This window comes from Athene cunicularia (assembly GCF_003259725.1).
Source record: "Athene cunicularia isolate RWA chromosome 28 unlocalized genomic scaffold, athCun1 chr28_part2, whole genome shotgun sequence".
NCBI classification, from domain to species: domain Eukaryota; kingdom Metazoa; phylum Chordata; class Aves; order Strigiformes; family Strigidae; genus Athene; species Athene cunicularia.
This window is the reverse complement of record NW_020799140.1, coordinates 450,077-465,508: the sequence shown is the minus strand read 5'-3', so window position 1 is coordinate 465,508 and position 15,432 is coordinate 450,077. Positions and strand designations below refer to the sequence as shown.

Below are 15,432 nucleotides of genomic sequence, written 5' to 3'. Positions count from 1 at the left end.
CAGTCAGGAGAACTCTGCTAACTCCTGTAGTGATGAACTCTCCGAACTGCCAGCCTTCACTTCAGGATAAGATGTCAGTACGGCTCTCTGAAAATGTTATCTCAGTAGTGGTCAAAAAAATCAAGTAGTGGTACACAAAGAGTAGAAAGCAGAAGAGACTTTTGTCCTATGCAGAGCTGTGAGTTCAAATAATAACTGGAAAAGCATAGAGGAGAATTCCACTGCGAGCAATAGAGTTAGAGCGCCATGAACAGCCTGAGCTGCAGATTGCTTGAGGCCGTGACATAAGTGTAGGAAAAGCACCAATGTCTACTTGCCTTGTCCTTATGTTCTGCATTTTTCAAACCCCTGTTGTTCACCACCAAGTAGACACTAGGCAGTTTTGCAGTCTGAATCCCTTTTGACATTGAGACTTTTCACAACTGGAGAGAGGGAGCGAATGCCACAGACTGGGGGGGGCCAGGTCAGTGCCTTTCCAGAGACACTGGCAGAGTTTTTTCAATCAGATTTGGCAGACAATAACTTCTAATATGTGGGCTTCAAATACTGGAATATTTCTTGATATCTTTCAACTTTTGTGACATCTGCTGTGTTTCGATTGAGTCTTCACTTGGGGAGCATTTCCTCATGGTAGGTCAGTTGCCAGAAACCTGGTTTGGGGTTTGCCTTTAAAAATAAGGGTCCAAGTGGAGTTGGCTCTGGTTTTTGGATGAGATGGCAGTTGACTTGTAAAAGGAGAACTCCTCCCTTTGTCTAACACTCTGCCAGTCCTTTAAAAATTGTAAATTCCACGTGGTAGATCACACTGAGTTCTCAGTTGGAATTTTGAGCTCAGAACTGTGGCATTAATTCCCTTAGTAGGCAATTTTTTTTTTTCCCCCTGAGGATTTTCTCTGTTCTTTGAATCTCCTTATTCAGAAGTAGCAACTCTGCATACGTGATTTAAGGGTTTGTTCGGTTCTGCTTGAATCGTGTAGTGACATATGTGCCCCCAATTTGCAAATTTATTGACATGCACACAGGCTTGATTTCAAGTAGTCTGCGTTCTGCATATTTGTTTAGTAAGCATGCTCATGTCTTAGAGGTATGCTTGAAGGGAAGGAAGATGAACAATGACTCGTTAAATTTGAGTCTGTACAATAGCAAAACTATTGTCCTCCCTAAATGGGATTTAAAATCTGTAATAAAAATGCCTCCTGGGAGGAGGATGCCTATTCCATAAGGAAAATGTGAGGCCTGAGATTTGATTGTGAAACTTCTTGGGGATGCTGTTGCATTACAGCTAGTCTAATAAGTCATTACTTATCCCTGCTACCTTTGCTTCAGTTACACTTCAAGTGGATTTCTTTCGGTTATTCCACTTTCTGTGAAAATCGACCGAAATTGTGTAACAGTTCAAGTTTGTGCATGCAGAATACTGTTTTTAAAAAACAGTATGTTATGTGATTAAACAGTAAGCCATCTTGTTAGCGTTCAGCATTGTTTAATATCTAATTACACATCTAAAGGGAAGATATTTACAGTGACAAAATCATTTGCCATCGTTCTGCAAGTATTCTCATTCTGTAAAACCAGTAAGTGCTCTCGTGTTGCTAATTTGAATTAATTTTTGTTTGTTTCTGTTAACCAGTGCTTACTTTTTAAAGGCAGTGACAATTTCTCACTTTTTGAGGAATTTCATCAGTAGAAGATGAACAGTTATTTTCCTAACTCATAAAACCTATTTTGTTTTTTGTGTTGTTTTTTTTCCTTCAGTGTAGAGAACTCTACAAACAGTGCAGATGCATCTAGCAACAAGTTTGTTTTTGGACAGAACATGAGTGAGCGAGTCCTAGTGAGTATCCATTGTGTATGAAACGTAATTTTGAGTACTTCGTGTTACGGATTCTTGCTCAGGAATTTTGAGAACCTTTAATTATACTTGCCACTGGAGCGTGGTTTTCTTTCAGTGGTTTTCCTTGCAGGTAACTTATTTGAGTGCAGCAGTTTCATTGAGCTATGTGCTCTCCAGGATTGCCTTGCCAACCTCTCCCAGTGTAAGGAGATTGAGTGCCTTCTCCGTAGCGCATGTGGTTCTCGGGTCCAAGCACTTCATGGCACAGCTTGCTTTCTTAAATGCCTTATTCAAGATAACTGAGTGTGTCCCTGTTTGCTGTCCTCCAAATTGAGAAAAGCTCAGGGACGGGACTCTCCCCGTGATGGGATTTCGAGTCCAGCAGTAAGACAGCTGCCTCAGTGCTGAGGTATGATTCAGGAAATCCTCTGTTCATTGTGTACCAGCCTGAGGTGTAACTCCGGGTGCCTCACTGCTTCCGACTGTTCTTACCGCTGGGCTTGTACGAACGCTGTGCGTTCATCCTCTCTAACCACTGAGCAGGGAGTTCAGGCAGGTAAGACTGGAGTTGAACTGTAGCTGAAATTGGTTTGCTTTGCTGAACGTGACTTCAAAATAAAGGTTGACATTTGGATTCACTTCAGGGGAAAATAACTTGAACTGGTTTTCGGGTCACACTCTGTTCAGTTCCGTGGCTGGGGTAGGAGGATAGCTTCTCCTGGGACAGCATGTCGTCTGTGGGATTCTTCTTCTGCTGTATGGCCCATAAACACTAGGGCTTCCCTCGGTAATTGATCACAGTCTTGTTCTGTGAAATTAGTGTATGCTTTCTCTCTTCTGTTTACCTTGTCTTCTTTTTTGTGATAGAGTCCACCAAAATCAAATGAAGGTAGTACGGAGAGTAATAAGGAGAATGCTGCTACAGAGTCTGGGTCTGAATCATCTTCTCAGGAAGCCACACCAGAGAAAGGTGAAAACCTAAATATTCTTTTAGGAATGGTAGTTAATCCTTGCTTAAACGACTGCATTTTTCAATGTTCCATTACTTTATAAAAACGTAACATTTTAATGTTGCCTTCACTGTCAGCTGTAACCAAAGATACAGGCTAGGAGAGCGGGAGGTGGCGTGCTGGATGCTACAGACTCTCTTGTCCTTTTGTTTTTAACATGTGGAACATGTGCAGGCTACACTGCCTGTTTCATGGTCATTCTGCAGTACTGGGGCTATCTTCAGCAGAATGAAAGTAGAGAGAATTAACAGAGCAGGTAGTTGGACCTATAGACGTAGAAGAAATACGGCAAACTGTTTTTTTTAACAATTCTGTTATACTTCCAGTGACTGAATGTCTGAGTCAAATGTATATTGTATCGGCTTGGTGCACCACGTGTGCTGCTTGAACCAAGAACTGTTTGCTGGATTCTAGGCTTCTGTGACTCTTCAGATTGACAAGATTTTCTGGAAATTTGGGGGGCTGTGGGTTTTTCTCCAGCAAGCAGCTTGCAAGGCAGAATGAAGTGGGAAGTGTGTGGTGCTGTGCGTGTGCAGGCACCACTGTACAGCTGGTAGCAGTATCAGTACTGCTGGAGCACTTACACGTACGTCGGTGCCCATGTGTTAGCAAAGGTTTTGAAATGTTGTTTGTGGGGACGAAATTTTTCAGTAACTTACCTCTTCTGTCCCTTGTCCTCTTGTGCTTTTAAAGTAAGTCTTAAAAGACAAGCTTTAACTTCTGCTTTAAATTTCTAACGTTCCATTAATGTCTGTCTTCCGTACTTTTATTTCTTCAAATTCTGCTTATACTTGTGTGAGACCTTAATAAATCTTGCAAAAATGTATGCTGATCATTCTCAAACTTTCAAAATGTTGTTCAGCTAATAATATTTCAGAATCACTGGCAGAGTCTGCAGCAGCCTATACTAAAGCAACAGCAAGGAAGTGTTTGTTAGCGAAGGTAGAAGTGATTACTGGGGAGGAAGCTGAAAGTAACGTCTTACAGGTAAGAAGTGGATAAAGTCGAGGAGCTTTGAGTTTACGGGGGCTCATATGGATGTCCAGTGAATGCACACCACCCGATTCCCTACAGCTCAGCCATCCTCTATATCTCTAACTTTGGATATTCGTTATCAGATCCTTACTTTGTTGTTTCTTAATCTCCTTTATGAATAAATTTTAGTGTTTGGGCCATACAGATAAATCTTAAGCATACTTTCCTAAATCCATCACATCAAAGCTTCTATCTCCTAAAAAACAATTACTTGAAAAAATTTAAATTAGTTAAATATTTTTAAGTTCTTTATTTTACTAATAAAGATTTTTTTTTAAACTCGAAATGGACTGTTACGCCAGCAGTCTGGTTTCTTGCGTAGCAGAAACCATAAAGCAGTACCCAGGAATTTGTCATGAGGTATTTAATTTAATTACTGATGTTTTAGAAGGACGTTAGTCATGACTGACTCCTGATTTCAATCATGATTTATTTAACTTTGTAGTTATCCGTTAACTTATTAACTTCAGTATGTACTGAAGAAAAATGTGCATGGTTTATGTGTAAAACTAAGTTGTGTTTATATTTTTTCCCTCCTCTCTTTATCCTCAAATTGCAGGGGGTTTTTGAGGCCTTTTACGTTTCTCAGCACTTGAACTGCATTATTTTTTAAGGATAGCTTTTTGTTCTTAGAGATGCTGGTCTACTCTGACACCACACAGCTGCACTGTGTCAATAACTGATGCATATTGCTTGTATCATTCTACGAAATAATAATCTATAACGTTTGTCTTCTCAGACTTTTTCTTACCAGACATGTATGGTCTTCAGATAGTTGTTCTGGTACTTCTTGGTTTCGGTATAATTCAGAAACTCCTTGATGCTTCATGTAACCAAACAAGACAAGAGATGAGAGTCTAGTTTCACTTAGGAAAAGCACAACTTTTAGCAGTTGTATACTTAATAGAGGACTGACTTGCATGAATATATCGTAACAGACCTCTCCCCTAACTTCGGTTCTTTTTTTCCTGTGAAATTTAATGCACTCCCAAATGGGACTTGTACAGACAGAACCGTGTTGCAGAAATGAAGTACAGACAGTGAGGTGTTCTGTGGTGAAGATGAGGAAATGGAGGAAACAGAAATGGAAATACATTCTCCACCTAGTGCATGCGCATATGTGGGGAACTTGAGGGGTGACTGAGGTATGGAACCTCAGCTGTGACAATGAAGATGGATTGGAGGGGGAAATAGAAAGTAGGGATGTCTGGAAGGAGCTTTTATGGGAAGCAGAACGGTCTTACCGTTAGAAAGTACGAAAGGTGTACATTTTCAAACTGATGAACCAGGAAGGCAGGAAAAGTACCTGTTGTTTATTCATGACTTTATGAATTGATAATAACCTCACATGTTTGTTCGTCCTTTCTTCCTTAGTACAGGAAGAATTTAGCTTTGCCTTCATTGTGCTGGGTCTTCCCAGCAACAAATACCACTTTCGGTGGGGCAAAGTGCACCTCAGACTGCTAAAAGAATTGTCTGACTTAAGACTATAGATGACTCTTACCCAGTCTCTTATCACAATAAATTTCCTCTGTGGAAGTTCATACCTTATCTGAAAATTGTTCTTGTTGTTTGATCTTTAACACAGGTATTCTTTAGGAATATATAGCTTCTGTTAATAAAACCTTATGAAACCAGACAGCATATTTTGAGGAATTTATTGCGAAAGAGAGGAAGGCTACTTTGGCTTCCACAGCTATAAACACTTTATAATTCCGCTATGAAATCTGATGGGGATTTTTAACCATCTGTAGGTGACTAAATATGAAATGTATTGCTGTTTCAATCACACTACGCTATGGAGATATTTTCTGTTACAGATTCAGTGCAAGCTGTTTGTATTTGATAAAAACTCTCAGTCTTGGGTGGAAAGAGGTCGAGGACTTCTGAGACTCAATGATATGGCCTCGACAGATGATGGAACATTACAGTCTCGGCTGGGTAAGAGAAACCAGGGGAGGCAGTGGATGACAGCCAGTGGTGTTCTCACAGGATGCTTCCGTGACACAGCAGCATCCACGCTGGGATAGGTCCTAGCTACAGCAACTCAGCAGTTTGGGCCTTTTCTCTTGCTTCAGTTATTGACCGTTTCCTCCAAAGAGAGTATCTTTTCATATCCTCCTGTTGTAGCAAATGTTCCAGTTACTTTTTCCCCCATGAAAGCAAGCTGTATTTACCAACTAGAATATTTGGTTAGAAATTGATGGCGATGTTGTTCAGACCTGGGTTCTTTGGGATGGGGTGCTTGTGGCGGGGGAAGTCTCTTTGAATAATGCTCGTTTGTTCAGACTGGCAGGAATGTACGTTAGCCTGAGATTATCAGCTCAGATCCAACCTCTGAACTTTGGTGTATTGACGTGTAAGACTTTGGATTAAATATCTTTAGACATGACTGATAATCTTTAATAGGCTACATTCCTCTGATTAACAGTTGTGATAAGATTCCCGTTTTAGGGGCTTTCCCTTCATATTTTTTTGTAAAGAGACTTAAACATTCACATCATAAAAAGCCATCTTGGCTGTTTTAAGCTTCCTGTTCTGTCTTTTCCCACCTAACTGATCTTGTATGTTGGCTTTAAGTGATGAGGACTCAGGGGAGTCTCAGGTTAATCTTAAATACCAAGCTCTGGGCTCAGATGCAGATTGATAAAGCCAGTGAGAAGAGTATCCGGATCACCGCCATGGATACAGAGGACCAGGGAGTTAAAGTTTTTCTTATATCAGTGAGTACTGGGTTTTGTTTACATCTTAACCTTCCTACTAAAATCGGTGCTTGCTTAAATTGCAGCTGAGGTAAAGTTCCCTTTCTTCTTTGCACCCTGTCTCCTCAGCGCCACCCATCCCCAGAGACATGGGGCTTGGCAGACTTTGCTTGTCTGAAAAGCCTTTCTAGTTGTGAAGAAGTTCCACATAAAAGGCTGCCCTTAGGAAGCCAGATTGTCTAAAGCACGGAGTTGTGGGATCTGTTCCATGCCTACTGAGACTGTAATTGTCCTGTAAGATTAACACAAATAATATTTTGCTATCAAAGGAAATGGGCATTTCATAGATTTCTGTGTAATAGCTTAACCAAAATTAGATCTGCCAGAACCTGTAGCACGGGAAGGCTGTCACTGTCTGTATACGGTGTGGGTGGACGTACAGGTGCTCGCTGGAAGTGAAACACTAAATATCTGTCAAGAGAATTATGTTAGTAGTTAAGGGTAACACACTTCAACTTTGATTTTCTTTTAATACAGAGTATTCCAAGCAGTAGCAGGACAGTGAAAGTGATTCCTGTGCTTGCTAAATGGGGAAACAGTAATCCCAATTAGAATTACTAAAACACTTGGGAGATCGTGATACAGTCAGTAAGAAAGGTCATTCCCTAATATCTGCTAAGAGCACGTACAGATTCTGAGAGGTCTAAACACATTCTTTTGACTTACACTGGGGAGCTGCTAAAGAATTAAGTGTTCTTATGGGTCAGAAATTGAGAACAGCAACAAATGGTCAGCTTGCCCTGTGACATGGGGTTTGCAGCACGGGGTTCTGGAGTCCCAGAGTGGAACTTAGTCATACCAAATACCCATTGAAGAAGAAAAAGCAGTGAAAATGGGTAATTTTTCCTCAGCTTTTTCTAGATTTGAAAAGTTTTGAGTTAATCTGTCATCAGGTTATTCACTTTTGATTTTAGTATCGATAAAAAGTATCTTGTATGGAATAATTTATTCCCTACAGCTCATTGCAGGGGAATTTTGCAGATATATAGGTGACAGAAGATGGGGAGGATGGAAACAGTTTTTTATGGAAGACTCCGAGAAGTGGGATTGTTACCTTACAGTTAACTTGGAGTAACAGCAATAGTTAATTGACATAGTGAAAACAGAGTTTCGTAGTATTCAAAGGGAGCTACCTTCTAAATACTGTCCACTAAATTCTTAGTTCAGTAGGCCTAAACATTTGTTCTTTTGAAGTCATGAAGTGGCTGTTAACCTTTGAGAGTAAAACATATATTCTTGAACAGGTTGTCACAGATGCTTCCATCTGAAACAGGTGGCAAGTATAAAAGAGAGTGTAAAAAAAAAAAAAAAAAAAAAATATGTCATCGGATCATGAAACAATTAAGTGACTTCATTTATGTGAAGTTGAGTGATTGACAAACTTGGAAAAATCTGTGTAAGACAAACTTTATAATTAAAGCTTTTTTTAGCATAAGCTTTTGGAAGGTGTCAGGAAAGCTGCGTGACTCCTAGGTGAAGGAGGCTGTATAAAATCAGCTAATACTGGTTAGCCAGAGAAGGTCAGTGCTGAGCAGAGAGGAACTCGCCATCAGTTTAGCACATCCAGCATCTTGCTGCGTGCACCACAGCCCATTCTGACTTGGTTTCAGAAACCCCATATGAGAAGACTGAAAAGTAGATTGTGACATTTGTAATGACTGGTGTGTGTTACGTAAGCAGTGTTTTATTCTTTATAATTCCTTGTACCTTTTTCTTGTTTCCTGAATATTAAAAAAAACTAAAACGTAGGCAAGCTCTAAAGATACAGGGCAGTTATATGCTGCGTTACATCATCGGATCTTGGCCTTGCGGAGTAGAGTGGAACAAGAGCAAGAAGTCAAGAATGTAGCACCTGAGCCAGAAGTAACGCAATCAAATGAGGAAGACAGTGATGATGATGTCATTGCACCTTCAGGATCAGCTGGAAGTGGTAAACAAGACAGACAGTTTTCTCTGTTTTCATACGTTTTTCTCTGCATTCTTTAAGGCAGGCTGTCCTCTCTGTCGTTGCGTGTTATAGCCGTTCTTCTGGCCTGTTACTTCTCACGGGTGTGTTTGGGATAACTCATTGCACGAATTGCCTTTTTGAATGCAACTGTATCTTGCTACTTCTCTGAACTGACAGAAAGGGCCCTGTGCTGCTTCCATCTGAGTTATATGTCCCAGTTTAGCAGGAGTTACCTGTTCTGGGTTTGTTGACAGGATTTTGAAGGCGTGGTGGTGAGTTTCATTTTTGCCTTCAGCGTGGCCAAGGCTTGCATGTAAAAGCCCAAGACAGTCATCTTGGGTGCTTTCAGCAGAAAGGATCCGGACTCACCCTTGAGTAGAGTGCTGTTTGGAAAGCAGAAGGTTTACAAAGGGGCATGGAAAGAGTGTAATTGATTTCATTGTAGATGAGACTGTAATTTAAGAAAAGCACTAGGCTTCAGTTAGAGGAAAGCTTCCTTCTGTACTCCTGACTGAAGTCAGCTGTACTTTGCTTTCCTGTGGCTTTGAACATCCAACCTTTGATGCAGACCAGTCCTCCATCCTGATTCACTGCAGGGAAAAAAAAAAAGGAGGAATCAGTATGAACAAAAGCAGTGGGTGGTTTGAAGTGGCTGGAAACTGAGCTTTTAGGCTCTGGGATGCTACTGGGATCCCCCAACCAGATTAGTCAAGAACATAAAATTACGCAGTGGATGAAACTTAATCTGGAGAAGGAAGATGTAAGGCAGGGGGAGGGGGAATTCTGCAGTTCCCATCTGTCATTGAAATCCTAAATCTGAGGTTTCTGTAGGATTCTCGGATGGGGTCCCTTATTGTAAGGCAAGGAACAAAAGATACTTCTGATGACTGAGAACTACTTTCTTTGTTTCAGGTCCTAATGATGAAGGTGATGGGCAGAATGTTGGCAGCACATAGCAGATGGGAGCCTGTCTGCTTGCAAGGCTGCTACGAACACCATCTTGCAGGCATCTCTGGATACCCCAGGCCAGCTATTATTTCAGGCAGTGTTGAAGGCTCCAGGACTTAAGAACTGTGCATCCCTGTTCTGTTTGTTTGGTTTTTTGGTCTGGATCAGTAGATTCCACACAAAAAAAGCAGACTTGGAAACTACCTGAATGTGGTTTCGGACATGAAAGCTCATCATATTGATGAGCCAAAAAAAAAAAAAAACCAAACATTTCCCCTCTTCCTTGTAATTGAAATGGCACATTACAGCTTGTCACAGCTTTTCATTGGGACCTTTTGACTGTTTCTTCATTAGTTCATGTCGTGCAGGCCTCCGAGATAGAACTTTCCGACACGGTTCCAACTCGAATTCTGCTTTCGCAACCCCTACTCCCCCTTATGAGTTTCTGCCTCCTGCAGGGAAACAGTGTCCTCACCAGTTCCTATGCTCACTGACTGCCCTTTTGGGTTCATTCTCTTTTTGGACTTCAGATGGGGCAGATTTATGTTTTTACTTTTTAATCCCAGTGTAGGTTGTGGACACCGTTGTTCCCTGTCTAGTGGGTTTGTAAACAGAGAGAAACAAAACATTGTGGTTCACCAGAAAAGCTTTTGTAATGCGGTAATAAGAGACTTTAAAGTCCACGGGACGTTTTGCTAACTCCTTTTCTTTCTTCCCATTTCATTATTATTATTTGGGGATTTATATTGTGGTGATACTTTTTTTTATTTTAGTTTTTCAATAAGATGCTCTTGTGTGTTGAAAAAGTGAAACTATTGTTTTGTACTGTTCTTTTCTGTTACTATTTAAGGGAGAGCTAAGCCACTATATATAATAGATGTTGCATACAATTTTTCTTAGAAAATTATATGTTTCTGTGGCTACAGTAAAGTGTAGGAGGCATACAGGTTACACCTTCAGAAAAATTGATGAGGAAACAGCTGTTAGCCCTTGGAATAATAAAATAGGCTCATGTAATGAGCTCTGTCAGCCATTAAAATAAATCTGTATAATAAAGCAGCTCTCATTTAATGGCTTGATTCAACAAGCCATTTAAGCACTTGCCTGACTTAACGACATGTGAATAATCTTACTGAAGTCAATGCAACTATTCATGCTTAAAGTTGAGTACATTTTTAAATATCTTGCTGAATTAACGGCCTTAAATAGAAAATTAACTTCTAACCCTTCCTGTCCCTGTTCTGTTTCCTGAAGTCTTGCAGCATGAAGAAAAAAGGTAATATTGCCAGCTTTGAGTAGTTTGGGCTGAAGGATATTGTATTCTGTTCCACCAAAATAAAAGCAAGAATGTGTTTTCCTGTGTGTAATTCTGAAGTACTCCTACTGTAACCATAACTCACATTTTGCTTTGGATGTTTTCTGATCATTTGGGCCTTTTGTGTGAAAGATGAGTTTTTTTACTTCGTTATTAAATCATATGGTATATTCTTGTCCAGCAAAGTTGGAATTTGGGTCACTGAGAAGAGTGACCAGGTCACTTTCTTTATAAATTCCCCAAATTGTTCTATTTCCTTTATAGTTTACTGATAGATAATTTCTCACTTGCTTTTTCTCCTGTAGGATAAGGAGATCTAAACCGCACCATTTAAAAGAAAAAGGGGAAGAAGCATTTAATGTAGCATGAATTGAAAATGAAAACCCAGGTTGTAGCACAAAAGCAACTATGAAATTATTCAAATAGCAAAACAGTCCTTATTGCCTCTATTTTAATGAAAAACTCTTTACTGGGAGTCAAGAACATAGTTTTACCCGTTGTCTGTTGTTAAGCATTGTTGGTGACATGCGGTTGGAGCAGGGAGGTGCTTTGCTTCTCCTGACAGCCTGTTGGAAGGAACAGCTTGGATTACTTTTCTGGAGAGTGAAAAGGGCTCATGACTAGCTGTGGCACGGCATTTATGATTTCTCTGGATTGTCCACTCATGTCTTTTTGCATTCTGTTTTGTTTTTTCTCCTTAGTTATGGGGGTTTTTTTTAACCATGCACAAACCTATTGCTGCACCCCTTCTTAAGCAGCTCACTAACAGAAGTATAGCATGTTTCTTAATACCTACCACACAATTGTTTCTGCATCACGAGGTCTGGGGAACTCCTGTATTTTCAAATAAATAATCTGCATTTTGATTCTTGGATCTTTTTACGCCAAGATACTGATATTTAAAATATTCTTTTTCACACAACCTTGCAGCATAAAGCTGCTTTGTTGCCAGCATCAAGGAAATCAGTAAGGTGTCTTGGTCAGCAAGGGTCTACCTGTGGAGAAACGGGTGTTACTTCCCAGTCCCACACTTCATGAGGTCTGTGCAGAGTCTCACGTGGAGGTGCTTTACCTAAAATGAAATCGATGGTGCATGAAGATTCAGAAAAATAGAATAAGCATTGTTTCTTTGGGGTTTAGGTGTGGTACGCAGTCACCTACAGCATTCTAAAAAAATCTGGCAACTGGTACAAATGTTATTTGAGTTGGAAGTTTTGCCTGTATGTTTATAGTGAAGAGGAAAACAGTACTGTGAACCACTAACAGAACTGGCCATAGATGAGTTCAGGCCCTGCACAGGAAGGTAGAGTTAGGCCAAAGCAAAACTCTTACTTCACTCTCTGCTTTAAGCCTTAGTAAACTAATGGCAGGTAAAATCAGATAATGCCCATGTGTTTTGAAAGATTTATGTAAGACTGTCATATCGAAATGTATGTGGGAACTACATTAAAACTTTTATCAGAAAACAAGCAAACACCCTAAGCCTGGCATTGCATTTTTTTTTATGCTGGGCAGTGGCTGCTAGAAGGGAGCTCGCTGATGACCAGGTTTGCCTTCTTACAACAGTCTTCCCCTTGTACCACCCTCCTGCTGCATCTTTGCTCTTAGCCCTGTTGTTAACACGGGTGTTTTTAGCAATTACTTGCTGCTGACTGCTGTGGGCACAGCCTTTCAAATTTTCCAGGAAGGAAAAAGATACTGAAGAGTGCAATAAAGTTGAGCACATCTGATGGGGAAAATGTTGCAAGAATGGTGGTGTTACTAAAACCAAAAGCAAACCTCTTACCCATAAAAGTAAAAATAAGGTTACACCCACAGGAAATACAGACATTACGGTAAGAAAATGCATAGTTACATCTTTCTGTAGTCCAGTGCCTGATGCACGACTTCAGAGAAGACAGGGCAGGGAAAGATCTAAATAAACTAAACCTCAGCAGTCCTCTGAAACCAGGCTGGGCAGATGTCCAAACTGTTAGAAGCCTGCAAGAATAAAAACCACTTCCAACTCGGCAATGACTCCTCCGTGTTCCCAGTCACTGAGGTGTCAATCGGTTCCATCGCTTGGGTATTGCTGCCATTCATCTATCCTGACGCGTCCCGTTCTGCAGTTTGACTGGCCTCTTGTTCTCCCAGTGAGTGTAGAAAATGGTTTATTTCCTTTCTAGAAACATGTTACGTATTTGAAAATTTATCATGTTCCCCCATAATCTTCTCTAGTTTTAGGAATTCCAATTCTGATAATTGCCATAACTTGTCATGCAAGATTTCATTAAACTGACTTTTCACTGTGCAATTTTCTCCCCTTGTTCTTTGGTCTTTCTGTGCAATGACTTGCTTAAACTGAACTCCAGAGTCTGCTACGCAAGTAGCAGATAAATTCAGACAGAATGTCATAAAGGTTTTTTTAAATTTCCAGTTAGCGCTGAGCAGCAGAGGTGCTAATAGAGAACTGCTAGACTAGACTCTTATTAAAGTCAATCTTAATTCCTGTCTGCTAGGTTATGGTACAAGGTATCCTGCAAAGAAATGCTCAGAGTTAATTTCTGTAAATAAAAGTGTCTGATTTAAAGAGTACTCAGAGTTCCCTTTTGACTACCTCCCTTTCAGGGGCTTAAAGATACAAAAGCTGTATTTTTCATCAAGACCACTGGTAATTCTGTTGCTGGGGGTAGGCAGTGAATGCCTTTTCTAAGGATATCTGTGAATTCGGGCCATTCCTGGCTGAATTCTGGTAGCCTGCCTTCAGCTTCGAATGAAACTGAGGCAAAGCGAAGTAGGGATGTTGTGTTTGTTCTCCTACAGCCAAGACTCCAGCTGGAGCCCAGTGCTGCCGGTAGCGGTGAGCCGAGCAGGCCGTGCCAAGCCTCGGCCTGTACCAGTTATACACACGGGAAATGCTTTTTCCGTTGGCTGCTGGAAAGTAGCTCTCTAACTGTAGTCCATTTGCAGACAAAATTCCTGCTCTGGAGAGTTGAGAGCTGTGGGTTTAGATGCAGATAGATCTGTTGGGCAAGGCCATACAAAACGCTCCCGAAAGAGGGGAGGATAGGGAAGTGTTTTGAATGTGACTTGCTGATGGGTGAAAAGTTTCAGAGGTAGAAGGGAACTAAGTTATTTGCAGCTTGTAGTACGATAGCAAGTCACTGCCCGCATTTAACAGTTAAGGGAATTAATGCTCTCTATTAGCTGATTGGTTTGTGGCCAGTCTGCAGTTAGGCATAAAATAGCGGGAGTCAAGTTAGATGTTCTGAGAGTAACGTTACTTACCTAGATTGATTTATACGCGGCTTTCTGTGGAACCTGCCTGTTACAGTAAGATATATCTTACAGTATGAGTTCTCTAATGAGCACTAATTGCCTAGGAAGTCTCCTAAAGCATTCTGAAGCCCGAGGACAGGCTTCTGAAGAACAAAGGACAGCAGCAGTGTGCCAGTCCCGAGGGGGAACTGCAGTCTATAGGGAAGGCAAGTTAAGAGCTGCACAAAACCAGGTGCCGGGTCTGGCAGCTCCAGGCTGTGTATCCGCTGCAGGCGAGGAGGGAGGTGGGAAGGAGCCACTCACTCCTCTGGAAGCAGTGGTATGGATTCACTGCGTGTAACGCATTCAGAAGAGCTTACAGCTGCTTAAAGCCCAGAATGCTGCCCATTACTTAATGGTGTAGAGTCTGATCCTCTCCATCTCATTCTAAAACTGACACTTGAGCCATCTCTGAGCGGAAGATGCCTGACGTGCCCCTGCAGCAGCTCTGCTGTGCCCAAGCCAGGGGCTGAGCCGCAGCTCCCTGCCCCCGTCTCCTCTCCCTGCTTGGCCGGGAAATGCCAAAATCAGCAGCTCCCTCCTGGGATCACACCTCCAGCTGCTTTGAGCGCCTCTCCCAGAAAAGAGGTGCCGTGGGGGAACGCGCAAATGGAGTATTTAATTCCCTTTTCACATGAAGGGGCGAGTAGACAGGTGAGAGACAGCTTGAGCTGTCAGTCCGGGTAGGGACTTCTGTTCAGCTGTTGGAGTTATTTCAGTGCTGGAGAGTAGTGGAAGAGCTTGGCTAGAAGGGATTCTGCTGAGAAAGCATGGTTGTGAGTCCTTGGCTGTTTTTTATTCGCAAACTGAGAACAACTGGAAAAATGGATACGTACACTACAGCCCAAGCGTGTCACAACATCCTTGTTATTTCAGAAGGACAAGATGGAAATACAAGCGTAGCAATGTTCATAAAACACAGAATTACAACAGAGTCCTTAAAAATCCATACAAAATAATCCACGGACTATTTAGTTACAGCCACTACACAAACCAAAGGCCACAAAACACCCAAACCCCCCAAACGATCCCCAAGCAAACATCACTGAAAAGTTCAAGGATGGGAGCTACCAGAAGTGTTGCTTCGGTTCAGACACCGAGCCGCACGCTCTGAAAGCACCTTAAGGGCCACGGATTAGGCGTGAGCTGAAAACACGGAACACAGCTGCGCTCCCACGGGATTTCGAAGGGCACGCTCGAGCACCCGCCAGCGGGAAACGGCGGCAGGAGGCTGCTGGCGCGGGGAAGGCAGCGGCAGCTCCGCTCGGGGGAGCAGCGCTCGC

The 15,432-nt window shown here is 41.7% G+C and overlaps 2 protein-coding genes across 2 annotated transcripts in view; both read left to right on the top strand.

The window, feature by feature from the left end:
• RANBP3 (RAN binding protein 3) overlaps positions 1-13,150 on the top strand; it is a 50,270-nt gene extending 37,120 nt beyond the window's left edge. The window contains exons 12-18 of the mRNA XM_026865141.1: positions 1,756-1,834; positions 2,702-2,804; positions 3,707-3,831; positions 5,700-5,820; positions 6,460-6,602; positions 8,391-8,571; positions 9,502-13,150. Of these exons, the coding sequence (XP_026720942.1) occupies positions 1,756-1,834; positions 2,702-2,804; positions 3,707-3,831; positions 5,700-5,820; positions 6,460-6,602; positions 8,391-8,571; positions 9,502-9,545 (796 nt within the window). The 3' untranslated portion in view covers positions 9,546-13,150. The remainder of the gene's footprint in view (positions 1-1,755; positions 1,835-2,701; positions 2,805-3,706; positions 3,832-5,699; positions 5,821-6,459; positions 6,603-8,390; positions 8,572-9,501) is intronic.
• Positions 13,151-14,758: 1,608 nt separating this feature from the next.
• The window catches only part of NDUFA11 (NADH:ubiquinone oxidoreductase subunit A11), a 4,348-nt gene continuing 3,674 nt past the window's right edge, over positions 14,759-15,432 (top strand). The window contains exon 1 of the mRNA XM_026865139.1: positions 14,759-14,803. Coding sequence (XP_026720940.1) covers positions 14,759-14,803 — 45 coding nt within the window. The remainder of the gene's footprint in view (positions 14,804-15,432) is intronic.